Source organism: Hipposideros armiger, unplaced genomic scaffold, assembly GCF_001890085.2.
Source record: "Hipposideros armiger isolate ML-2016 unplaced genomic scaffold, ASM189008v1 scaffold_84, whole genome shotgun sequence".
In the NCBI taxonomy this organism is placed as follows: domain Eukaryota; kingdom Metazoa; phylum Chordata; class Mammalia; order Chiroptera; family Hipposideridae; genus Hipposideros; species Hipposideros armiger.
In genome coordinates this window covers 3720350-3747512 of record NW_017731434.1, presented here as the reverse complement: position 1 = coordinate 3747512, position 27163 = coordinate 3720350, and the positions used below count along the sequence as shown (strand labels likewise).

Here is a 27163-nt window from a genome sequence, read left to right as displayed (position 1 = left end):
ACTGATTGCCCTGTGGGAATGTAGGCCCTGCATAGCCAGATCTACTTGTTTGCAAAGAAACTAGGTACTCAGAGTTTTATACGAATCTCCTGATTTTTAACTTTGGGCGATTGAGTCAAACTTTTAAAAACAACATTTTTGCAAAAATAAAAGAGATCTGCGGATCAGATTCCAACCACAGGCCACCCATGCATAACTTCTGCAAGTATCTCCCTAGTCCCCTTGACTGAGGTCTCTGTGTGGCAGCAGTTTGGAGCCAGGATGAAGGTGGGGGTGGAGATGCTGCACGGAACTCCAATAAGGAATTACAGGACAGGCTGGCAAATACCAATAAGTAGTGAGGTTCATGCCAGCTCTCAAGACACAGGCATCAAGTGGCCTGCATGAATGCATGCTTACTGACTCAGAGCCTAGAATAACTCCCATCTTCAGCAAGTACTGTTCCGGTCTTGGGAATCTACTCCACAGTGATTAAGGATTTTACGTGCCACTTTTACCCTGCATTCAGGGACAGAATCACCAAGAACATAAAACATCAGTTTTCCTCTGAGAACGAAATTATTAAAAATGATCCTAAGTAGATCAGATCCCCTAAGCAAAAACCTATAAATGGTGGCTGATGATGCTAATGATAATCATGGTGACGAGACAGTTTCTCAGGAGACAAGAGCTACCTGCGCAAGTCCACGGCGTTGGCCCTGGCAGTCACGCTGTGCTCCACCAGAGGAGAATGGATTGCCAGAAGCAAGATGGTCAGCGTAGACTTGCCAAGAGTGTCCAAAGAAACAGATGAGGTCAGCCTGCCATCAGCACTGCAGGACCCTGCACTGCCCAGCAGTGTGACTGTTCTCAGCTGAGTCGTGTATCGACTGAAAGTGGTCAGGACAATGTAATGCATAATGGCAGTGACCTTCAGGATAAACAAGATTATGCCCCCTTCTTCCCTCACCACACACACACCACCTCACTGTGATTTCACCAAAAGACCTACTCAGTATAATTTGTCTTCCCGTAATAATTGCCTGCAAGGTGGAAAAGGAACTGCTCAGCTAACACATGTGTTTTGGCCCACCACTTCACATACATTTCTAATTGTAAAGAGAAGCACTGGCATTCTAACTTAGCAACAAGTCCCTTGTAAGTTTGGTGAGCATGATATAAGCTTGGAAAATTGAACAACCCTGGATACACTGAAAAAATAAAAGGTTTCTGGGATTTAGAAAGCTAAGGACACAGACTCTGACATGTGGGAACTTCATACAGGGATTGTCATTCCTGTTTGAGAAGTTGTCAGCCTCCCTAGAGGATGTCTCTATCTTACCTTGCTCTTACCTTCAACACCAATAGCTCGAAGTGAAAATGTATGTAGAATGGAAGGATTTTTTTTTTAATTAATAAGCTTTATTTTGGGCCGGCCGAGTGGCTCGTTGGTTAAGATTTGTCTTGGGAGCACGAGCTCTGAGCAGCAGGGCCGTCGGTTCAGATCCCACGTGGGCCAGTGGCACTGCGCCCTCTACAGCTAAGATGGTGAACAACAACTCGACCTGGAACTGGGCTGCCATGAGTCACCGGCGACAGCATAGGCTGCAGCAGGGCTGCTGTGGGCTGCCATAAGCTACCATGAGTGGCCTGCAGCTGGCATGAGCTGCCATGAGCCACCATGAGCAACTGTCCAGTGGCCGGCGACCGACTGCCTCACCCGGGAAGAGCGCAATGATCACAATACCAACATGGGCCTGTGAAGCAACGTCCTCCACAACTAGATTGAAGAACAAAATGACAGCAACTTGTCTATTCCCCTTCTCTGATTCCCCAGCGCTGTTCCCCTCCCCCAATTCCCCAATAAAACCTTTTAAAAATAATAAAATAAATAAGCTTCATTTTTTTAAAGCAGTTTTAGGTTCACAGCAAAATTAAGCATAAAGTACAGAGATTTCCCATACACCCCTTATCTCCCCCATTATCAACATTCCCCACCACAGTGGCACACTGTTACAATCAAGGAACCTACAGTGACACATCATTATCATCCAGAGTCTACAGCTGACATTAGAGTTCATTCTTGGTGGCAAACATTCTATGGGTTTGGACAAATAATGACATGTATCTATTATTGTAAGGTCAAACAAAACAGTTACACTGCCCTAAAAATCTTCTGTGCTCTGCCTATTCATCCTAGATTTCTTCTTATCATTGTGTCATATTTAAGCCTTCTTCTCCCAGCGTGGTATCTCACAACTAACCACTTGGTGGCACCAAAGCAAAAGTTAAATTTTAAGTTCTGCCTTGGAGGCCTCTAAAGAGGCAGTTTTCACTAAGGAAACAAGCCATCATCTTTCTCTGTGATCCTGTGATTCAGGGATATAAATCAACCAGCTGATACATGAAAACAGGCAGAATAGTTATGTTTACCTGCAGGGAAAAACAAGTTCTGTGTTTTTTGAATTTTTTGAAGATTGTGAACATTTTCAGCCTGGCCTACTTTGGGGATGCAGGCCTGTCTAAGCAAGTCTAAACAACCAGGCCAAGCCCTACATCAGTCACTTAATTTCTAATGAATGGATCTGCATGGGGCCTCTCTTGGGGCTGAATGATGAGAGGGGTTACAGTTCATACAGTAGACACTAGGCATCGGGTGCAGTTAGTTGGGTGCATTCAATCCCCCGGGGCTCCCCACTCCTGTGAAGCACAGTGACTGACTACCTTCCTGCAGGTCACCTAGGGCACAGGGCACTCACAGCTGGTGGCTGCACAGCTGCTCCCACAGTCACCAAGGAGCAGTCATGTTAGTTCCCAAACACTTTTGTGGCAACTGTATCTGTTACTGTAATTATGTCACTTAATTTAAAAGTACATGAGCTGATAAGTGTGAAACAAGGCGTTATTATTGCTAGGAAAACTAGGTTAACTGCTTTGGGAAGACTCCCTAAGAGCAAATTGCAAAAAAATAAATTAGGTGTGGGCAAAGTGACGTTAGGAGATTAGAAAAAATGTCTTTAAACATCTATCATTTCACATATCTGGCTTTTAAAAATGAAACAGAACCCATAGATATGCATTAAGGGTTGTGGTTACATAATAAAGACTTAATAAAACTGCAGTTTGTATCCTCTACTCAAAGAAAGGGCCTTTTACATCCAAAGAGTGGTAAAAAAAATGTATATTTATATGTCTTAAAATGTTTACATACACTTGTATCATTTTTTATAATACCCCATTTCAACTGGCATTGTCAATAAACCGATCAACCCACAATCTCTGCTACATCATGAGGTTCAGGTGGAGAGGTGGGAAAATGGAGAAGGCAGAGAGGTGTCTGTTTCTAGTCCCGCCCTGAGCCCCAGGGAAAGAAGAGGGAATGACAGAAGCCAAAGCCCTGTTTTGAGGAGGAGCACACGCAAGTGACACAGGATCACAGTGGCGAGGCTGGTCATTCTCTCGCTTCTGCACAGAATGAGATCTTTTTCTGGCTCCATGAGGGACCTAGTGGGTCTTGGAGCACAGATCGTGGCTTTCATAGCAGGGCAGAGCCATGATTTCAATGGGAGGTAGGCACAGACGGACAACCGTATCCAACAGTTGCTCAGTGAATAAGAGATGGACTTGAGAATCAGAAAACCTGAGTTAAAACCCCAGCTCCTCCACTTGCAAATTGTGTGAACTTCAGGAATAAGTCCTTATCTGTAAAATGAGAATAATGCCTACATACGGTGTTGTTTTAAGCATTCAAAGGGCTAATGTATGAAAGGTGCCTACCCCCGTGACCTTGCTCATAGAGAGTGCTGCTGCCGCATTTGCTTCTGCTGATCCTTTTCAGCCTGTAGACAGAGACAGATATCTGCTCGTCTCACTCACTCCCCATCAAAACCATTTGCAGTGGTTTTCTCTCTTAGAATGAGAAACATGCAAATGTCTCTCTTCAAATGTTCAGAAAAATTGTCACCTCAAATACAAAGGTCTCTTTTTCATTCTATTGTATGTTTTCTGTAAAACTATGATTGTCCCCCTTTAATGTACAGGAGGGTGGAAACAACAGATGAGCCTCCCATTATTCCACTCACATTCTACAAAGTGGCCAAGTTCAAGCCCAGACCCTCATGGGAGCACTCAGCAGTGCAGTCCCCCCCAGCATCCATCTCATCAGGTGAACCCCCTCCCCACCCAGAACATCCCCTATTAGGGTTACATGACACCATGTGGGCAAATGTCCAGACAACACCATTCCAACCCAGAAAAGGAAACATATAGCCCCCTCCCCTAACCACTCATGTAGGGCAAGTGAACTAAGCTACCTCACCAAACTCACTACTCCATTTCTGTAATTTCCATCTCGGGAGTTATACAGCATACAGAGAAACATCAAAATAGTAGTCAAATGGTAACTCAGGCAGGACTTTGTGGGATGTGTACACCAACGATCCTCAGCAAAGCAGGTCCAGAAATGCTTTCCTTTTTTTCCTTTCCCCTTCCTTCCTTCCTTCCTTCCTTCCTTCCTTCCTTCCTTCCTTCCCTTTCTTCTTTCTTTCTTTCTTTCTTTTCTTTCTTGGTGTGTGTTTCCAGAGTTGACCTGAATCTCAGGGATTCACATTAACCAAATTCACAAGGAACAGATGTCATCCCATCAATTTATCAATCCATAGGAAGGGATGATATCTATGGTCCAAGTGGGCTTTCATGCTTCCTTTTCATGAGCCTAAAACTCCCTTGAAACAGTGATGTCCACGCAGAGACCCAACCATCAAGGATTAAGACAGGAAGGCTAACTGGGAAAAGAAAAGGGGAAAAGAAAGCATTCCAGGCCATGGGTCCAAAAACTCCAAAAGCAAGGAATGGAGAGTGTATGTTTCAGAGTCCCTCCCAACAGGTGGCTCAGTTCACCAGGCCTCTAACCCCTGTTGAGAGTGAGTCACTGGAAACTCTCTTCCCACTGGGTACCTGAGAAGCTTAGTGTGCACAGATGCCACAGAGTAAAGGACTTGGGCATAAAGGACAATTCTTATGTCAAGGCTGCAAACAGGCAATTCACAGATATACGTGGTCCACAGACATGTTTGTGGAGTATGCAATGTTTTCAGAATTCTTTTAATTAATTGCCAACTTTTAAAAGTTGGGTGATTTCTCATAAAAATTCAAATTTTAAGTTTCTCTTGGAGACTGACACATTCCTACAAAGCAATAATAGTTAGGGCCAACACCTTTCTTGGGGTCTGTATCTCTTAGCCCTCAATTGCAGGCAATCTACAAATGGCTATCAAGCATTATATGCTGTTTCTTACACTAGTGCCATTTTTGGAGTGCAATCTCATTTCAAAGGAATAAATATATATACACATAATCCACTGTAATTCATCTAGGGACAACAATATAGCTCATCTGGGAAAGTCAATTTAAATGTAATGTCCTTTTTTTTAACTGAGCATTTAATATGTCCCAGATAACAGAAATTCTTTATATCTTCTCATTTAATCTTCACAACACTATTATAAGATAGGTATTATTATTATTCTAATTTTATGATTGAAACTGAGGCTTGGAGAAATGAAATAATTTCACCAAGGTCAGAGACCACATGGTAAATGGGGTGGCTAGAAAAAGAGGCAAGGCAGGCCTACCCCAGAGCTACTACTTGCTTTTGGATTCTATAATATTAAAGATTAGGAGTTGCCATTGGTAGTAGACATTAGTTGGTTGTCTTCTCAGTACCCATTGGTCATTTGAGGATAACAGTGGTTCAGGGGAAGTGCTCCCATCTTCAGGGATGGGACATATACATGGGCCAGGCTCACTGATCCCATTCATCACAGTGATTGTTTCAGAGCTGGGCAGGTGACCAAAGTCAGTTAAGTCACAATGAATCTAAGGACTTTTGCTAGAAATTCTGAGACAAGAGCACTCTCCTGTTCTGTTCTTTGTGAATAGGGAAGCACGTGGTCTCAGCAGGTGCTGACCACCATATTTGGACACAGTGTGGCGCTAGCTTTAAGATGATAAATGAATGATGATGCTGAGGCCTTGGGCAGCAGACCAGAAAGAAAGGGCAAGAAACTGGGTCCCGATCACACTGTATGGGCCCTACACAGAGCTTTGTTAATGCCAGCATCACTCATGGACGGTTGATTTATGGGATTTTCTTTTCTGCATAAGCCAGTTTGGTAAGGTTTTCCACTATTTCCAACTAAACGACATCTCACAGATACAGAATTCCATCTAAGCAGTGAAGCAACCCTTCTAAAAAGACCTTTCAGTGCTTGGACATATACAAATGGCACTGTCCATAAACACCTCATATCCCCCCTACCCTGTTTCCACCAGCCACATTCATACAATATGTGTATATTTACACACACTTTTCCCAGAATAATGGACAAAATCTAGCCAACGTTGAGAAATTTAAAACGTTAAGTATATATTCCCTTTTTCCATGTGTTCTTCCTCTCTCCAACATTTCTCTGAATAGCTATGCGTTTTTTGCTCTGTGTGTGTGTGTGTGTGTGTGTGTGTGTGTGTGTGTGTGTGTGTGTGTGTATATAATTCAGCTGGTAGGGTGCTGAGGCAGATAAAAAGCCAAGAAAAGGAGACAAGAGGATGACACGCGCACAAGGCATCGTTTGTCTATTGGAATGAAAGGATTGGCAACACATGAACCAACTCCATAAAAAAAAAAAAAACCACAAAGTTGCTCTTAAATGTTCCTTTGATGAAAATGAGGAGTGCATGACAAGCGTTGGAAGCAAAACAACTGTGCCCCAAAACTCCTTTACTTAAGGTATCATTTGAGAAAAACTCAGTCCTGTTTCTGTAACTCCCTGAAATTATAGGCAAAAGTTAGTGTGCATCTCTGGGAAGAAGGTTCATAGTTTTAGTTCAGTGGGGACCACATTAAAAAAACAGATTATTCATACAAATTTCTAAATTCCAATATGTGAAAGTTAAAAATAAAAGACTGATGGCTAAAATATTTAGTTTTTACCATTTTATTCTTCTTTTATTCCATAGTATAATATCATCATGGGAATTCAAAAATTAAAAAATTGTTTATTTTTATTATGATTTATTACACATATTTTTCCCCTGGCCTTTAAAAGGTTAAGAAAAATAGTTACAAAAACAGCCCTGCCAATTTAAAGAATTGATGCAATAATATTCTACCACATTTCTGATATGGAACCATTTATGACAATATTAAAGAAAACTGTTTCAAATGAGAATAATCATATAGTTAAAAATTATAAAGCCACTAAAAGTAGAATGATTGAATTTCTCTATTTCCTAGACTAGGAATGCTAGCCTTCTTTTTTAAAATAATTGTTTTCTGGTTATGAAAGTTAGTGTGTTCATTTTATATTTAAAATGTGAAAAATACATGACACCTATAGAAGTTATTCATAAACTTGCCACCTAAAGATAACAACTATTAATGTTTCAATATACATCCACTGCGAGTCATTTTTTTCTACATTTTAAGACAGTTTTTACAAGTGAGATATTACTGTACATTGTTTTATAATATGTCTTTTTACTTAATATATCAAACATTTTTTCACATATAAAGGGAATTGCTTATATTCTTAACTTTTTCTGAAAACATACTCTGACCACAATGTTGAGCATAATTTGTTAAATCCATTTTCCTGTAATTATATGATAACTCCCATCCTACAAATGCTTTCTGATAAAATGTTATTACTGGTATAATTGTTGTCTTTCTAATAAGTTACATTATATTCCTACTATTTAAACAAGTGAAGGAAGCCATTTACATTTTAGCATCATATTTGACCCCTTCGTCTAACATTGCTATTTTAATTGGTAAGCTTAAAATCAGCTGTATACCATGGTTGATATTCATTCCAAATGCTCCTTAAACATAGTTCTAAGAAATCAATCACTGTTTAGGATAAGCATCTTGGGAAATACAGATTACAAAGTTTTTAGTATTATAGATTATAATGATTGCACTTATCTCAGATTAAAAACATGAGCATTTAATAAAATTTCCTTTAATGAGAGTTCACAATGTGGATGAAAATGGCTTCAGCGGAATGTATCCTCACACAGTGACCATAAATTCCTAAATCTGACCATAAATTCCTTAATCGGTAGTCAGGACCCATTTATAAAACCCTTTCATAAAAGGTTTATCTTTGCCTTAAGCAAGCCCTGTCCATTGTTTTTGTGCATCTTTGAAATACCTCTTTTTAGACCCTTCAAAAGCAAAACCACCCTCAAGAAAGCAAATACCTGATTAACTATCCTGTAATCCAACCACCCACCGCCTTGCCTTCTCCCACCTTCAAATAATCTTCCTTATGTTCCCTCCTTAATTCCAAATGCATAAAACAAGCTGCAAAATGTCAGGCTGAGAAGCATTTTCCTCAGTCTGTTGAGCTCTTGCTCCTCGGCATATCCTCTGTTTGTCTCAAATCAATTCTTATGAACATTATCTAGAAGTTTGGATGTTCTTACGACGACAAAAACCAAAGTAGACGAGAGTGCCTATTTAGCCTGGGTCTTTATTCCGCTGGGTCTTTACACTGGACACGCATTTATCCGCTACGCTCAGTATTTCTCTAACACATCTGCCACCCTCCACAAAAGAACTTGGCTCCTCATTTATCGTTTCTCATAGTATCTTTGTGGTAAATGCCAAACCCATGTCTAGCGAGATAGAAGAAGGGCAGCACAAACTTGATGACATAAAAAGATTCAGTGGCATGCTCTACTCCCAAAATTTGTCATCATAAATACTTAAACCTTGGCCAAAAAATACCTGAAAGAGAGTGCCACTGGCAGGTAAAATGTAAAACATCTGAAACTGAACTTCTCTCCCTGACTTTCCCCCTCAAACCATTTGTACTACTGAACTGCCTCATTGCCAATTATCGCTTTTATCACAGGCTCCGAGGACAGAAATTTCGGGAGTCGGATTTGCTTCTTCTGAGCCTTTTCTCCTCTCTCCTTTAACTAAACATCTTCAATCCACCTCCTACTTCCATTTCTGCCTTTGCAGTATTCCTTTCTCTCTTACAGTACTTTTTCTTTCTTTTAAATTCCCACTGCAGCCCCTCATCCAGCCCTTATCATTTACTCCTGAACTGTTGCAGCAGCCTCTTACATGGTTTCTCCTCTAACCAAATATTGCTACATTGTTGTTCTGGGCTTAATCCCCCAAATTCTATTTCATCGTGTCATTCTTCCATTCTTTTGGGAGTCCAGCTCCCGCGAGTCCAGGGGTTCCCTCAGGTGAGGATGGAGTTGGCGAGGCGAAGACGAAGGAGCGGAGACACAGGAGCGCTGTGAAGAAGTGTCACACTTTATTTTTACAGCATGTCCCTTTTTATATTGGGCAGTTGACCATTATCTCATTAGTAAAATGTTTTTTACATAGTTTCAATGTTTTTATCCCCAGGGTTCTACTTCCTTATAGGCTATCTATCTTAGAGTTTCACTTCCTTGTAATTCTTATGCTACAGGGTACAGCTTGACCTATTCTATGCTAAAGATTAATTTATCTGAACTGTGTTCTAATATTTTTGCCTATAATGACTATGTGACTAAGGCTGAGTTTCGGCATCATCGCCTAAAGAATGGTTATTTATCATGGCTGCTCAGCAATCATCCTAAACACTATTAGCTAAGCAGGATCTTAAGATTACAGGGTGTATACTTTGTCCATTACTAAGAGACTAGCAGTGTGACTAAAATTGCCTTTAGTGTATAGGGTAAAATTTGTGTAATGTATCTAAAATCTATTTGTTTGTGATTAAAATAATCAATATATAAAGGGGTATCAGATCTTTTATCCTTATTTTGAATACAGCCAGGGAGGACTAGATTTTTCACAATGGAAGGCAATATCTGTTTCTCAGTCAGAGCTTCAGAATTTGCCACAACCATAATGTACTTGGCAAGGAATCCAATTCATAATTTTTATCTCCCGAGGCAAGAGATATTACAAGACCAACCATAAGGCAGTGTCCCAGACATCCAGCGCCGTGCGTGGATCTCCACCTCGATGCGACCTTGTCAAACACCGAGGTGCGGCCAGCTCCCAACACATTCTAATATCTAAATGAATCCCTGTTGTCCTCTAAGACAAGCGCAGGTTCCCCACCTACTTTTCAGAGCTCCTCTTCATATGGGCTGGAGCTGCTTTTGCAGCCTGGTTTGCTACAGTCCCTGCAAGGCTAGGCTGTTCACTGTCCTAAACACGTCCTACCAGAAAACCCTCCTTCCTTGTCTATACGTCCCTTCCCATCCTCCAAGGCCAAGTTCAAGTGCCATCTTCTCTAGGAATCTTTTTCACCTAGTCCAGCCTACTCATATCTCTCCCTTCTCTGAACATCCATTTAAATGCCTGTAGTGGGGCCTGCCGAGTGGCTCAGTTGGTTAAGGGCTCACTCAAGAGTGCGAGCTCTGAGCAACAGCTGTTCGAGTCCCAGCCTGAGCTGAGCTGCTGCTGAGCTGCCAACAGGTGGCAGGATGGCTCAGCTAAAAAAAAAAAAAAGTCTGTAGTGGATTTAAATTTTACTCCTTAATTCTGTCAAAAAAAAAGTCACATTGAATCTGATTTGAAGTTCCCCACTCCACAGGTTTGGTGAGAAACTGAGTCTTAATTGTGCTTTGGAAGTCTCTCTCCCCCTCTGGGGATCAGTTTAACAAAGACCTTACCCTGAAGTTCTATGTTCAAGTCAGTGTGTCCAAGCCCAGGGTACAGGCAGTCTTTCACCTCCGACGGCAAAGCCACAGCTCCTAAAGCTCTAATATCCCCCTATGCAGCTCCAACAGGCATCCTGCCACCTCTCAAAGGAAGTTACATGGAAATGGGACACGGGTCCCTGCTACTAGTGGGACCTGCCAAAAACCATCTGTCCAATGGCTTTTTCTTTGAGGAAATTCTTCCCAATCTTACCACTTCTCCCAACCACCATTACTTCTCAGCCTTAGAACCCCTCCCAATCACAGACAAGTCAGCTCTCAGCTGAACTCCGTTTTGTTTAAAACTGCATTACAGCACACAGCATAGTTCCAAAGAGACAGTGACGCATAATGTTAAGAGCACAAGCCTAGGGAAGCATGGAGGGCTAGAGTATTATCTCTGCACTTCCTGCCTACAACTGAGTGACCTCACTGCGGTATTTAACTGACCAAAGCCTCATTTTACTTATCTAGAAAAACCTTCATGCGAATGGCATGAGGATTAAACCAGGCTGTAATAGTAATAGTCCTAGTAGCAATAACTACCGCTTGTGTAGCACGGTGCCAAGTACGATTCTAAGTACTTTACATACATGAACTCATTTAATCCTCACAAAACTTTATGGATAAGTAAACAGGCACAGAGGGAGTAAGTCACTCGTTTGAGAGCACAAAGGTCATAAGCAGCAGAGATAGGAGTTAAACTCAAGCAGTTTGGCTCAGAGTCTATGCTCTTGACCACGGTACCGTATCACTTCTAATAAGTGTTCAATAAAAGGTAGCTATTACTGCCATTAATAGAATTACTTCATTCTTAATGTATCTGGTTCTTCACGTAAATTGTGAGCTCCTTGAAGACAACAATCATAACATTTGTTAAGAGATCTGGCTCTGCATGGTGAGAAGCCTGCCTCTGTCACTCACTAGTCAGCTCTGAAACCTTGGACGAATTGCTTAACATTATAGGATGGTTGTAACGATTAAGTGATTTCCCATTTAGCAAGTACTCAGAAAAGTGAATGGCAGCTATAATGATATAATGATATATTTCATTATTTGATAAGAGATGTGATATTACCATCTGTCTTTCCAGGATCTGAAAGAGTGCCAGAATTCTCAACAAATACTTGCTATGCTAACCACCAACTCACTCCCATTGTTTTTCCTGTTTCATGTGGATTCGTCTTGTTTCTAAAATTACTCCTTAAAAAAAAAGGTTACGGGCCGGCTGAGTGGCGCGATGGTTAAGAACTGGCTTGGGATGCCTGAGGGCCCCGGTTCGGATCCCACATATGAGGGTCAGTGACACTGCCCTCCACAGCTAAGATGCTGTACAACAACTCAACCTAGAGCTGGGCTGCCGTGAGTCGCCGGCGACGGCGTAGGCTGCAGTCCCTGTGGCAATGGGTTGCCATGGGCTACTGTGTGTAGCCAGCAGCCAGCGTGAGAGGCCATCCAGTGAGCGGCTGTCCAGAAGCCAGAGACTGATCTGCCTTGCCCGGGAAGAGCGCAATGATGGTGCCAACTTGGGCCAGTGAAGCAATGTCCTCTACAACTAGACTGAAGAACAAAACAACAGCAACTTGTCTGTTCCCCTTCCCCCAATTCCCCAGCACTGTTCGCATCCCCCCAATTCCCCAATAAAAATCTTTATTAAAAAAAAAAGGTTACACCTTCATACTAATAGTATCAATATCATCTAACTTTTACTGAAGACTTACGATGCACCAAGGATTGTTGTATGACTTTTTTCAGATGCTCACACATTTAAAACTCACAATGGCCCAATGTGGTTGATACTATCATCATCTTTAAGTTTTACATGTGCACAGAAAGGTTAAGTATTCACCCAGTATCACATTATCATGCAGCCTGTATGTGGCAGTTTATGTACTTAACTACTTGCACTTTGGTTGTCTCTTTTGTAACTTTTTTTCCATATTCCCCAAGATGTTTGGTAGAATGCAGTGTATATGAAACAGCACCAAAAGCATTGGTTACTTGAAAGTTTTTCACTAGAAATAGCATGAATAATAGAAAGTACTTTTTAAATGTGCGAAATAGCTAAAAAGTCATAGAAAACTTAGAAGCCAGATTCTCTTTAAAAGCCTTTGAAAATGAGTGGATCAGTTAAGCTGTATCACAAAGACGAGGTCCGAATTTTCCAGCTGTGCATGACTCAAAGGTCTCAGATGCCCTTCGCATACTGAACATCCTATTCTGAGGGACACATGGCTCAGAAATGAAGTCTCTAAATGAAGACATAGTCCAGAGATGTGTTACAAAATCTTACTCCCAAATAAAGACTGTCAGTGCTTTAGGAGGTGAAATTTCTTTCAGCCCTCTTTCTGATTTTCAAAACACTTTACAGAAATATTTCAGGCCTCCTCCCACAGACCTCTTTCCATAAAGGGCAACAATTACCAGTTAAAGAAATTCTCCAGGATAAATCAAGTAGAGAATCCTCTAAGTAAAAGTCAATCAAAGTCGCCTCATATATTTAAGCTATTTTTTCTGCAATTAAAAGGCTTCATAGGACACCAAACCAGTTGAACTAGTCTGGCCCTAGAACCAGATAAATGGAAGAGCAAATTTTCACAGCCTTGGGAAAATCTAGGTTTACAGGGCAAACTCAGCAGGGTTGAGCTCATTGTGGAGACACGTTCCTTTTCATTGGCAAAAGAGGGAAGGAAGTGAGCCATGACCTAGAAAGAAAAAAAAGAAAGAAAGAAAGAAAAGAAAAGAAAATACCACTAGAGACATTCCAGCCGAGACTTGATAAGGACTGGGAAAGCTGCCATCAACTCATGGCTAGAAGAAGGAAAATTTGGATCGGAAAGCAGCTGACCAGGAGAGACCATGTTAGGTTTAGAAAAGATTTCCCATCAAACTACAAATTTTCAACAGGGGAGTCATTTAAACCAGTGACTTTCAAATGGTTTAGTTTTTTGTTGTTGTTGTTTTTTGTTTTTTGGGGTTTTTTTTTTTTTTGCTGTGACACACAGTAAGAAATATATACAATATATGGTGACCCATAAATATATACAAATATTTACATATAACTGAAACACACACATATACATACATGGAAACAATGTAACCAAAACAATATTGCCCTTACTAGGCATAAAGCATTATGAAATTTCAATTTTATTCTACTTTGTGTTCTAAATACATTGGTTGAGACCCACTGGTTGAAAAACAGTGATTTAAAATAGCACAGGGAATTCTGGGAGTAAGTTTTATAATGGCCTTTATTCCTCCCTCAGACCCCAACAGCCAACAAGAAAAGCTGCAATAGAGTGTGTGCTCTTGGGACAAGTGACTTGTTCTTGAGTGCTTGGGTAAGGACCACCGGAAACTATCTTCCTCCATGTCTGACCGTTCTTTACTGTGCTGGCTCCTTCTCTTTCTACTCCTTAAATGCTGGGGTACCCCCACAGTTCTGTTTTTGGTCACTTTCTTTTATTATTCTGAGTAATTGTATCTACTTCCATGGCTTCACATTACTGTCATGTGCCACATAACATTTTGGTCAATGATGGACTGCATATATAATGGCAGACCCATAAAATTATAATAGAACTTAAAATTTTCTATTACCTGGTGATGTTATAGCCATCCTAACATCATAGCACAACACATTACACAAGTACTTACCATTGTGTTACAGCTGCCTACAGTATTTAGTACAATAATATCGTGTACAGGTTTGTAGCCTAGGAGCTATAGGTGGACAGAATTTGTCACCCTAAAATATGTCTATTTGGCATAAGGATTATTTTAGGCTGGTTAATTTTAAGAAACAGCAGACATGGGAGTTCTGAAAATCAAGTAGATGTTACCCTTTGTAAGGCAAATCTTTATTTGGAAGGGTGCCTTCCAAGCTGTACCACAAGAGGGGGATGACCTTATCTCTAGAAATTCATAAAATGCAGGAGACAGTCAGAAGACTTACATCTGCATAACAACCTTACCCTAAGTTACTGTGCTTTTTCTGGTAACCTCCCATAACCGACTCTCCCCACCCACAACATCTTTTGTATTGAGCTGAAGATGGTATTTAAGGTGGTGGCTTCAGCCATTTTGGTGAATTACTCAGTTTCCCTGGGCCTCTGTATACAGGAGGTATACATGCTATAAACTTCTGTTTTTTTCTCCTGTGAATCTGTCTTACAGGGATGTCTCAACCAAGAAACCAGAAAGGTAGACAAAAAATTATTTTCCTCCCTTACAGAGCAATAGGCTATACCATAAAGCCTAGGTGTGTAGTAGGCTACACCATCTAGTTTTGTATAAGTGCACTCTGATGTTCGCACAACTACGAAATCATCTAATGACATATTTCTCAGAATGTATCCCTGTCATTAAGTGGTGCATGACTGTGCTCATAAATCCCATTCCCTATGGCTCAATTCTCAACACCCATCTACTTCTTACACATTCCCACAGATTGCCCCACAGATTTCAAACGCTTAAGGTCCAAAATTGTACTGTAAATCCAATCTCATCCCTATCTCCTCACCCAAATTTTTTTTTCTTTTTTTTTTTTTTTTAGTATTCCTCATCTCAAAAAATGGCACCCCTCAATCCCTCACGCAAGCCACAAATCTGTGGGTCATCATTTGCAATGTCTTTTCCTTTGGATGGGGTGGCAATTCTACCTTCTTGATATTTAGTAGTATGCAGGTAAAGACTTACCAATGAGTTCTCCAGGGTAAAAAAGCCATGACTTACACCACTTGCCTATTTCTGTGAGGTAAATACCACACCACAGTCAATTTCAAGCAACTAACTTGATGTCACTGAACATGGAGTTGGGGAAAGATTTGCACAAATGGCTCCAGCACACCACTGTCTGTTGCCCCGAACCATTTCTTATCTCCATGCTTACAGGTACTGCTTAATTCAGGATTTCATCTCTCTCCTCAACAAACACAGTAGAATCTTTATGGATTTCCTGACCTCTATCTCATAACCTCCCTCTCCATCTGACACAACTTGCAAAATATCTTTCTAAAATCCAAGTGTCATCATATTGCTACCCTGCCAAAATGCTTTCAGACTTCTATTGCCCATTTTCTAGCTCCAATAAGAAGGCTCTTGATAATTTGGGCCCTAATGACTCTTGAGCTTCATTTCTTGACACTTTCTGGAGCAGTTCTGGAAGTCCTCTTTCTTACCACACCAACGATAACCTCTATTCCAATCACACTGACATATGTCCTATTCACAGATATATGATACTGCTCCATTCCTCTGCATCTTTGCTTATTCTGTTCCTACTCCCTACAACCTTCCCTGATTTGTTCATTGAACCAGCCTCTTTTAAGATCAGCTCAAATCCCTTCTCCAGGAAGGTTTTCCTAGGGTAGACTTGATGTCTCCCACTTTTATACCTCCAGTACGTTAGTACCTCTAACACTCTTTACTGAATTTATTATTTTTTCATATTCATCTCTTCCTACTAGATATGAACTTCTTGAAGGCAAAAACTGGATCTTATTCATGGATATACCAAGCATGTAGTGTGGTGATGGAATACATACAGTAGGCTCTCAATAAACAGTGACTATTATTCCAACAACTAGCACCAAAGACCAACATATCCTAATTACTCAAACATCTGTTGAATGAAAAATGATCAGCATGTTCTTGCCATCTGCCCAAGGCCAGAGGACTAAGATATCCAATCTGTACCTTCCAGATTGTTCCAAGATCTGCCATAGTCAAAGAACTTGCACTGTATTTTTTTTTCTTGTTTTTGTTTTTTTGTCTTATTCTTTATTTATTTTTTATTTTATTGGGGAACAGCCATGGTCATTGGTTACATATTGCTTTCATGCTACAATGGCATAGTTGACTCTTTTAAGTAGGGCACAGCTCACCGTGGCCCATGTGGGGATCGAACCAGAAACCTTGGTGTTATCAGCACCACACTCTAACCAACTGAGATAACTGGTCACCCCTGTATTTTCTTTTTTTTGTATTATTGGCCTTTATATTTACTTTCCTAGGGCTGCCATAACAAATCAATACCTGTCTAAACAACAGAAACTTATTTTCTTATAGTTCTGGAGGCTAGAAGTCTGAGATCAAGCTGTTTTACCAGGGCTGCTTTCTTCTGAGGTCTCTCTCCTTGGCTTGCAGATTGCTGTCTTCATGTTCATATGGCTTTCTCCCTCTGCATGTCCCATGTCCACATTTCCTCTTCTTATAAGTACATCAGCCATTGGATCAGGGCCCACCCCACTGGCCTTATTTTAACTTAATTACATCTTTAAAGACTCTATCTCCAAATACAGTCACATACTGAGGTACAGGAGATTAGGACTTTAACATATGGATTTTAGGAGGACACAATTAAGTCCATCACAGCCTCCTACTAGTTTGTGAGCTCCTCAAAAGACAGCGGTATAACTTAGTGTTTCTTAGTGTATGCTATAATTAGCAGAGTACCTGAAACACAGCAGATTCTCAAATTATTTGTGGGATACATAAGTGAAGGACCTTCCCAGAAGTATAGTCCATCTCTGTGGAGTGTATCCCCTTCCAAATCTGGTGGACAACACGTAAAAGACTATGGCTTTACTCTTCCCCTGAAAGAAAGCTTTGATGCTATCATGGTTTCTAGATAGCCCATTGCCAAACAGCCACTTTTACAGCACCCAACACCTAGCAGAAAAATCAAATCCTTAAGACCAGATACCCAAAGTCAACTACCAATGCTCTACTCCTTCCAGATCCATTCTGACACACCAGACTGACAGCATCATACACAGCTAAAGTAAGATTCAAAGTCAAGAGAAAACTAACACTGCTCTGCCTGAAGAACAAGGTGAACAAGCTTAAGAGAAGTGGTAAAATGGGCATCTGCCTTTTTCCTTCACTAAAGGAAACTGCCCTTCACTGTTCTGTGTGATTTTGGTGGGCCTATTTATCATGTACTTGCCTTCCCCCATTATCAAGATGGGCATGGGACCTAATCAGTTCCCCGCTCTTTCCTAGGAATTTGAATCCTGAGTGGAGTGACATGGAGGCAGGAAAAAATTGGAAGGAGTCAATTAAGCCAGTACCATAACGGTTCCTCCTTCACACATCCCTGAAGATCTTGGTTCCTGACTTTCCCAAGGCTTGCTCAACAGTCTTTGTTTCTGAGATCTACCTGATAGTTTTTTAAAAAAAATGCCTTTTCCTTAAATTTGATAGTGCTTATTCAGTTGCACTCAAAAAATCTTGACACATATAATGGCCCCTAGGAGTGCAATATGGCTAGTGGTGGAACTAAAATATGGAAGTCGGGACAGACAGTAAGGATGCCCCTATGCATCGGGGCTGAGAAGTTATACACATCATTTTTGTTACACCATTGCAGAACAGCCAACCACACTACTCCCTCCTGTGTTTTGCGACACTGTCCTCATTCCTCTGTTGATTAAATCTTTAAGGAAGTTGGTAGGAAAATACTAAAGTATGTGGGCACTTCTGACAGCTTTTGGTAAAAATCCCAGAAATGACTTAGCGTCAGCCAAGATGGCCTATCTGAATCAAAGAAGAGACAATTCTACCTCACCTAGACTGGCCCTTTCTCCTGGTAGGAATCTAAGATGACAGAGAGTCAGATACTCATGAAGGACTATGAAATATAAATCAATGCATCAGTGACAGTGCTAGAAACACACAATCAGGTAGGTCTCAGAAACAATGCTAGAAGGAAGAAAACAGAGCAAAAAAATAAGATTGGGACTTAGAAAACTGGGGGAAGCCTGGTTCCCCAAGTACCTCCTGAGGTATACTCCCTCCCTGTCAAAGAGCTAAGCTGGGATGAAGCCAGAGGATGCAGAACAAATGAGTTTTGTCTTTATCCCAGAAACAAGAAGATAACCAGCAAAATTAAGGACTGATGAATGGGCAGGGCAGCAAGGCCTATTTCTTTCTGTTTTCTTTTTTAATTAAAGTTTATTGGGTGACAATCATTAGTAAAGTTACATAGGTTTCAGGTGTACAATTCTGTAATACATCATCTATATATCACATTGTGTGTTCACTACCCAGAGTCAGTTCTCCTTCCATCACCATATATTTGACCAAAGGCCTATTTCTAAGAGAAAAGTCCCCAGGCTGCGACTCAGGTGCAAGGACCAGCCCACAGAGTGGAAAATGCAAATAGAAGAGCTGACTTAAGTTGGGTTAAGCTGCCATAGGAACCTTGGAAAATAAAAATCTGTCATTGCACCAAAATCAATCTCTAGGTATCCTAACCCACAGCGCCACCAGAATTTGGGATGCTAATAATATACCCCTACTGGGAAAATCCTACCTGGTGTTCGTCTTAAATCTGTCCATGGAATTCATATGAGGCAACAGAGCACAGGTTCAATAGTAGACAGGCACATAAGGCAATGAAGTAAACCAACCACCTACACATGTGTGTCAGATATTAAAGGAAAAAAAAAATCTAATCATGGAGTACTAATAGCTAAATACATCCAACCTAACAGCCACATTAAGGGGTACTGGCAACTTTCTACAACAGGAAAAAGTAGGAAAAGATTAACTCTGTAAAACAAGATTATGTGATAGAGATAAACATAGAAAGAAAATTATATTCCTCAAGTTGTACTAAGAGAATGACTTTGATTTACAAAGAGTCTAGATCAAATAAGAATATTTCCCTTAGGGCTGGCCGAGTGGCTCAGTTGGTTAAGAGCTCGCTCAAGAGTTTGAGCTCTGAGCAACAGCGGTTCGAGTCCAGCCCGAGCTGAGCAGCTGCTGAGCTGCCAACAGGTAGCAGGATGGCTCAGCTAAAAAAATTTTAAAAAAAAAGAATATTTCCCTCACACTGCCTACATCCTATCCGCTTATATGCTATAATTCCTAGAAAGTTGGTTACCAAACAAAGCCACTTCCAAAGGAGCTGCTGGATACAAATCCGAGTGCTGACGCACCTTCCTCTGTGAAAAGTGAGCTCAGGTGCTGCAATACACCATGCAGCATCACGGCATCTATAGCAGTGATTCCTAGAATGGTCCCTCCAGGAGCAGCACTGGCATAAAGCATCCTTTTCATACATCTTCTTGGAACTCTGTCTCCCACACGTAATATAACCTACACTGTATTTCTATTAAATGGCACAGGATCACTTGGAAGCAGAAAAAATGTTCCAACTCCATAAGGCTAGGATCTGTCACTTACTTGTTAAAGGAAGGGGAACTGTAATCTCCCAGACTCACTACCTTCCCCCATTGTTGTCATTAACTGCCCTGAGAAAATAGCAATTAGAGACAAACTATAAGGAACATTTATGTTCCTGTGAGCAAAGGAAAGAACATAAAGTGGTGGGGTCATGGATGAGTAAGGGCAGGCCCAGAATGATTCTGGAGATATTTTAACACTGATGAACACTAGGCCATCTTCTGGCTTATTAAAATAGTGTTGAGTAGTGAGAGAAGCTGGCATGTTTTCCTGTAGATGAGATGGCCCTGGGGGTTTGAGCGAGAGTTGAAACACAGCTGCCACGGCTAAAACCAAGCAAGTACAGATGTCACACCAAAGTAATTTCATACCATCCAATGCTGCCAATTCAAAATGCCAGTGGGGGAAAAGTATTGAAGGAAGTCTTTAAAATAGACTAGATAACTATTTTAAATACCAATTCTGTGCGTAACTAAAGTTTTTGCTGTTGAGGTCCATGAACGACAGTTATTATAGTTTAGAGAGCTCAATAAAAATCTCACTGCTCAGCAAGATGAATACAATACAATGTGCTGTTCTTAGAGTTTGGAACAACCACATCAAATTCAAAGTCACTAGATAGACTTTGTAACTCCAAATGTCTTTTTTAGAAAATGTCCTTCTAGGCAATTTTTTTTTCTCCTTCAAGAGTTATTTTCCTTATAAGTAGTACTGTCTATTATTTCCTATGTTCCTAACTGATATACTAAAACATATTGCACCACACTGCAGTACTCATCATTTCCCTTAGAAAGATAAACCGGGGAAGGGAACACTTCACACACACACACACACAAAACCAACTTACCAAATGCCTTCTTAGGTTCTATTAACTTCAGGGTAAAGAGTTCCTCTTTTTTTAATTCTCTGAACTTCTTAGCAACATCAAAGTGACGCCACCCAACAATATTTTCTCCATTTATGGATTCAACATGATCCCCCACACAGATTGTTTTAACTGAGTCAATTATGCTGCCATCTTTAATTTTCTGAAAGAAAGTTAAGGATAATGCTTAATATAAAATAAAACTTTGTAACATTACTTTTCATGCTCTTGAGACATCATATACAATATATTGACATATTAACAATGTACTTTAAAGCTCAAAGATGGAAGACCAAGCAATGAAAGACAACCATCTTACCTCCAACCATTCTTCTTCTTCCTTATCTTTCAGCATTCAGCTCCATCACAGTCACCACCTCCTCTGAGAAGCATTTCCTGACATCTCCCCCAACTCTCTCCCCCAAGATTAGGTAAGGTAACTCTCTCATGCTTCTACAGTACTTTTTGCTAAATATGCTGAGCTCTTAGCTAAGCACTTTACATTCACTATCTCATTTAATTGTAATAACCTTAATGAGAGTCTCATGTCATAAGTCAGGAAAATAGAGATTTAGAAATATCAATTAATTTGCCAAGTTCAACACACCACAATGCAATTGTTCATTTATCTCTCAGTCTCCATTACTGAACTGTAATAGCCTTGAGGATGGAGCTGGTCTCATTCACCACTGTATGCCCTGTACCTAGCACAATGCCTACAGAGAAAATCCCTCTATAAATGATTGTTGAATCATTTCAACGTGAGGCCCATTACACAAGAGTAGAGTTTGAGCTTTTTCTACTGGCCACGTTTTTTAAACCTTAGTAACAAAAGCAGAGCACTCAAGACTTTGTACAACCTAAGCTAAGAAAATTGATACCTAATAGGAGACAGGTGTAGTTACCATTTGAGGAGCCAGTAAAAATGACTTTATACAATCATTTTTCATGTATATATTTTAGGTGAGGAGAACTTAGGACCCAAGGAAAACCTCAAATTGGTCTTTCTTAAGCCTATCTATCTTGTATACATATACATCTTTATTACAGTCTCAAAAAGAAGCCTAAGATTCCCAAGGGTAGCATTTAGAATTTTTGAATGGATTTTTAGGGACAGGAAATCCAGAAAACTGCACAGGAAACGACCCTGCAAAGGATGTACAAGTTCCTCCACAGAGGTAAGGAATGGGGCAAAATGAAGGCCATGATCTGCCCCAGGTGTCACAAATCCTTTACGGGCATGGTAGGACAGAAATACCAGGGACTGCTGCCATCACGTAATAAAAGCATAAGTGTTCCCCACTCGTGCCAGGTACAAGAATAGCATCTTCTGACTCAGCAGGCTGATTGATCACTGTGTCCATGAGTTAAGAGAAAAACTGATCTTGTGTACCCCAGCATCTCCATAATATTGCTATAAAAAAAACTGTAAAAGACTAACCTGGGAAGGTTGGGCAGTTTTAAATTTTATAACTAATACTCACAACAGGTTTCTTTTTTATCCTGAAATTTTAAGAATACTGCTATGCTCATTGTAATAGCAGCTATTAATATGCTTTATGCAAATGACACAATAATGCCAACTCAAATAGAGCTTATTATGTATCATTACAAACAGTAAAAGCAAAGAAACCAGAAATTTCATAGTCTAACTGGCATTGTTTTATTATAAGTCCATGTAAGCCTTATAAGCTAGAGAACATATAAGGGTGACAACACGCCATTCGTGGACACATAAGCAAGACTACACAGAATACTAGAGTCCAGAGAAACAACAAAATATACATATAGGTAATATTCTGTCACCTAACCATTCTTAAGACTTTAGAAAATGTGAAAATCTTGGGACAGTTGAGTGGCTCAGTTGGTTAAGAGCTTGCTCAAGAGTGTGAGCTCTAAGCAACACAGTCGCCAGTTCGATTCCCACATGGGCCAGTGAGCTGCGCATGAGCTGAGCTGCCACTGAGCTGTCAACAGGTAGCAGGATGACTCAGCTGGTGAGAGCACATGCTCCTAACAACAAGGTTGCTTGTTCGAGATGGTGGGTTTCTCCTGCTGGCAACTAAAGACTGAACTCTGCCCGCCCGCAACTAAAGACTGAATTCTGCACCTTGAGCTGAGCTGCTGCCTGGATGGTTCAGTGGATAGAGCATGCGCTCTTAACAATGAGGCTGCTGGTTTGACTCCCACATGGGATGGTGGCTGAGGCAGAGCAGCACGGCTGGACTTGGAGCTGAGCTTGCTGTGCCCTCCACAACTAAGATTGAAGGACAACAACTTGGCAGTTCCCCTTCCCCAATTCCCCAACACTGTTCCCCTCCCCCAATTCCCCAATAAAATCTTTAAAAAAAAAACCGAAAATCTATATCTCTGACTTTCTTCTTAGCTTTTATTCTAGTTCTTGATACATTCTGAACCTATTTTTTCTTTGATCAACTACACCATACAAATTTCAGTTGTGCATATTATTTTTAGTTTACAACTTATTGTTATAATTTTATTTAAAATAAGCATTATATGAAACTAATTAAATGAAAGACTTTAGAGACAGGTATGAATCTTACCAGTAAATTAAAGGGGAGAATAACAGAAAGCTGGGGTCGCCTGGGCCTATGATCACCAGAAGAGAGCCCAAACAGAGGAAGAACAGGCAGCTACCAGAAGTCAGTGGACAGCAAGGTGAGAATCCAGGTGGGGAACAGAAAGGTCAAAGTGTATCTACTCATTGGGGCAGCAGGTAAGTATCTGGGATGAAGAGACAGGAAAATCAACATAAGAAGTTTGGAGAAGAACATCGTAAGGTGAACCAGGTATAAAAGCAAAGGGACAGACATTGATTACATTTTTGTGGGTTACCCGAGCCTTAGCTTCCTATGTAGATAGAATAAAGAATGAGCTAGCAATTGAGGCAAATTTCTAAAATTTAATATTCATACCACAGCTTGATAGAGATTAATAATATTGCTAAAAATTGCTACTCAGGCACAAAAGACTAGGAAGAAAGAGAGGCTTTAATTCTTTACTTGTATTTACTGGGTCAATATCATTCTCTTTAACACTTAGAACTTTCTTTCCTCTGACTTTGGAACTTAATGATGAAAAAGGAAAAAAAGACATTAAATGTTTTTTGGAAGATAGAATTTACAACATTATTAAACTTAGAGGTTCCCAATCATTTCACACCATTATTAGAGTATCTCCCATTTTTTCATCCCATATCTTTACAGAACTCTGCCTTCCCATCACAGATACCTGCAAAACTGTAGGGTGGCATCCCACCATACTCAAAGTCTTAAACATTAGATTCAAGGTTGTTTGAGCTGATGCCCTATGCTGGGGACCATGCAAACCTTGTTCATAATAACAAAATGACATTCATATGACAATTGTAAATAATTATTTCATTTAGTCCTCATAACAAGCCTAAGCAGGGTATATTTAATATTCGATTAGTGAATGAGGAAACCAAGCCACAGTAAAACATAACTTAACCAAGATAACACAACCAATAACAGAATTAGGTTTCAAATAGAGGTTGTATAATTATGAAACTTCATGTCTTTCCACAAAACACTCAGAATCAGATAGATCTACCTCACCCAAGACAAATGGCTAGTTAAAAAAACAAAAAGGAAAGAAAAGAGCAGAGCTTCGGGGCACCGCTGTCCAAAATGACCTCTCACTTTGGTAATCATTTTTCAGCATGTAAGTATATTAAATCAACAAGTTGTACACCTTAAACTTGCATGTCAATTAAGTTGAATAAACATGACATGTCAATGTTATATGTCAATTATATCTCAATAAGACTGGAGGAAAAAAATGACCTATCACCTTTGAACTCTGAAATCTCTTTTTTGACAACCCACCTTTCTACTTTACTTTTGCTTACTTCTACTAAAGCTGTTCATCTATAGCATGGCTTCCAGATCTCAAACTTATCTATTTTCTCAGATCACCACTTCAATTCTGGCTTTACATGCCTCTTTCTCACAGATCCCAGCTTCCATCCTAGAATCCTCTGCCCCTTTGAACTTCAACATTTCCACCCTTGCTGATTATTAGTTCTGGATAATTAAGTAATCACAATGCTAGAAATATATAACTACCATGTTTCTCAGAATGAAGATCACAGTACGATGTGAATAACTTAGTTCTACTAAAGTAAAAGTACCTCAAATCATAAAGATTCCTACAAGAGGATATGCTGAGAATGACAGTATTGTGGTTATTTATGTTATTTAATTCAAAATGAATTTGTTTTTTTAAGTCAATTTAGCCCCATTTTTTAATTACATGGTATAAGCCCTTATATTTATTTTGAAACAAAGTGTAAGTCTCTTCTCTTAAACTAGGAATTAGCAAATAATGGCTCATACAACCACTTGTTTTCATACAGCCCATGAGTTGTGATTTTTACCCTCTTAAATGATTAGGGGGAAAATAATAATTGTGACATGTAAAAATTATACTAAATTCAAATTACATATAAATAAGGTTTATACATAATAAATAAGGTTTCACTGGAGGATATCTATGCTCATCATTTAAGTATTGTATATAATTTTCTGTGCTCCAATGGCTGAGTTAAGCAGTTGCAACAGGGATTGTATGACCCTAAATTATAAGGAAGCCTAAAATATTTACTATCCGGCCCTTTACAGAAAATGTTTGTCAACTCCAGTCTTAAACTATTATAGGAATTTATAGATTTTGTTATTTAAATATACTCTGAATTTTCTGATTGAGTTACTTACATACTTTTTCCTGGGAAATGTTGATATTTGGATACTGAAATCATAAATGTTTAGGTCTGTTGTTTTTTCACCTGAAGAGTTTCATCTGCAAGAAACACGCAGTACTGGGCCAGCCGAGTGGCGCATTGGTTAAGAGCTGGCTTGGGACGCCAGAGGGCCCCGGTTCAGATCCCACATGTGAGGGCCAGTGAGGACAAGTGACACTGCCCTCTACAGCTAAGATGCTGAACAACAGCTCAACCTGGAGCTGGGCTGCCATGAGTCTCCGGCGACGGCGTAGGCTGCAGCCCCTGCTGCAGTAGGTTGCTATGGGCTACCGTGTGTAGCCAGCAGCCAGCGTGAGAGGCCAGCAGCTGCTGTGAGCGGCTGTCCAGAAGCCAGCGACTGATCTGCCTCACCCAGGAAGAGCGCAATGATGGTGCCAATTTGGGCCAGTGAAGCAATGTCCTCCACAACTAGTCTGAAGAACAAAAGGACAGCAACTTGTGTGTTCCCCTTCTGCCAACTCCCCAGCACTGTTCCCATCCCCCAATTCCCCAATAAAAAAAAATCTTAAAAAAAAAAGAAACATGCAGTACTAATAAATACTAACAAATATTTCTCTGACATTTATCTCATCACCTAGTTATGTGATGATTGTGATTATTGCTATTACTAAGGTATTAGCTATCAATTATGAGTACTGTAAAACATTTCATATGTGTCATCATTTTATACCCAAATAATCCTATAAAGCAGGTACTAACATTCCCATTTGAGAGAAGGCATATAGAGGCCACAACTCATCCAAGATTACACAGCAAGTAAATACGTGGTTGGAACCAAGACAAGCAGACCTGTCTGACGTTAAGGTCCCTGCTCCTATGCATCACACTGCATTACCTTCCTAACCATGGAATCCTCCCTCCTACTTTATGCTTGTCTGAATCCCTACCACTGTCCTACTCTTATTCAACCTACCCTGACTTCTAGCCACCACTAAAAGCATATCAAGTACTCACTTCAGCAACACATACACTAAAATTGAAATGATACAGAGAAGATTGCATACCATCCTTGTGCAGGGACAATGCTAAGCTCTTGGAACGTTCTTTTTTTTCTGGTTTATCTTGGCCAAAAGAAACACTGGAATGGTAACCCAGAAATTAATGAAATTGATTACTTCCAAGGAGTGGGGGAAATGAGTAATGGAACAGAAGGGATAGCGGAGGGAGTGACACATCTCTGAAGATATCTTTTAATATAGTTTTGACTTTTTAGTCATGTTAACATTTTACATATTCAGGGGGAAAAAACACAACAAGAATGAAGGGGAAAACTCAACTCAGAGACACAATTAGATTCAATATGAATAACAATCATGGGGGGGAGGCCAGGAGAAAATCTATTCCAAGTAATTTTTGAATAGAATACTTTGACTATATATATATATATATATATATATATATATATATATATATATATATAAAGACAAAAATGGGATTAGCAATAGGGACAGGGTTCTTAATAGGGTTAAGGGAGGGGGTATGGTTAGTGTTAAAGACAGAGTTGGGTGTGTATATTGTAGGACTGAGCAAATGAATAAACATTTCAATGATTTTGAAAAGTAAATATTTTAATGGGGAAGCCAAGGAGAATCCTCTAGGTC

At 40.1% G+C, this 27163-nt stretch overlaps 1 protein-coding gene across 1 annotated transcript in view; it reads right to left on the bottom strand.

Annotated features, from left to right (window-relative positions):
- Positions 1–27163, bottom strand: part of GIPC2 (GIPC PDZ domain containing family member 2) — an 86391-nt gene that overhangs the window by 18865 nt on the left and 40363 nt on the right. The window contains exon 3 of the mRNA XM_019643988.1: positions 20741–20921. Within this exon, the coding sequence (XP_019499533.1) occupies positions 20741–20921 (181 nt within the window). The remainder of the gene's footprint in view (positions 1–20740; positions 20922–27163) is intronic.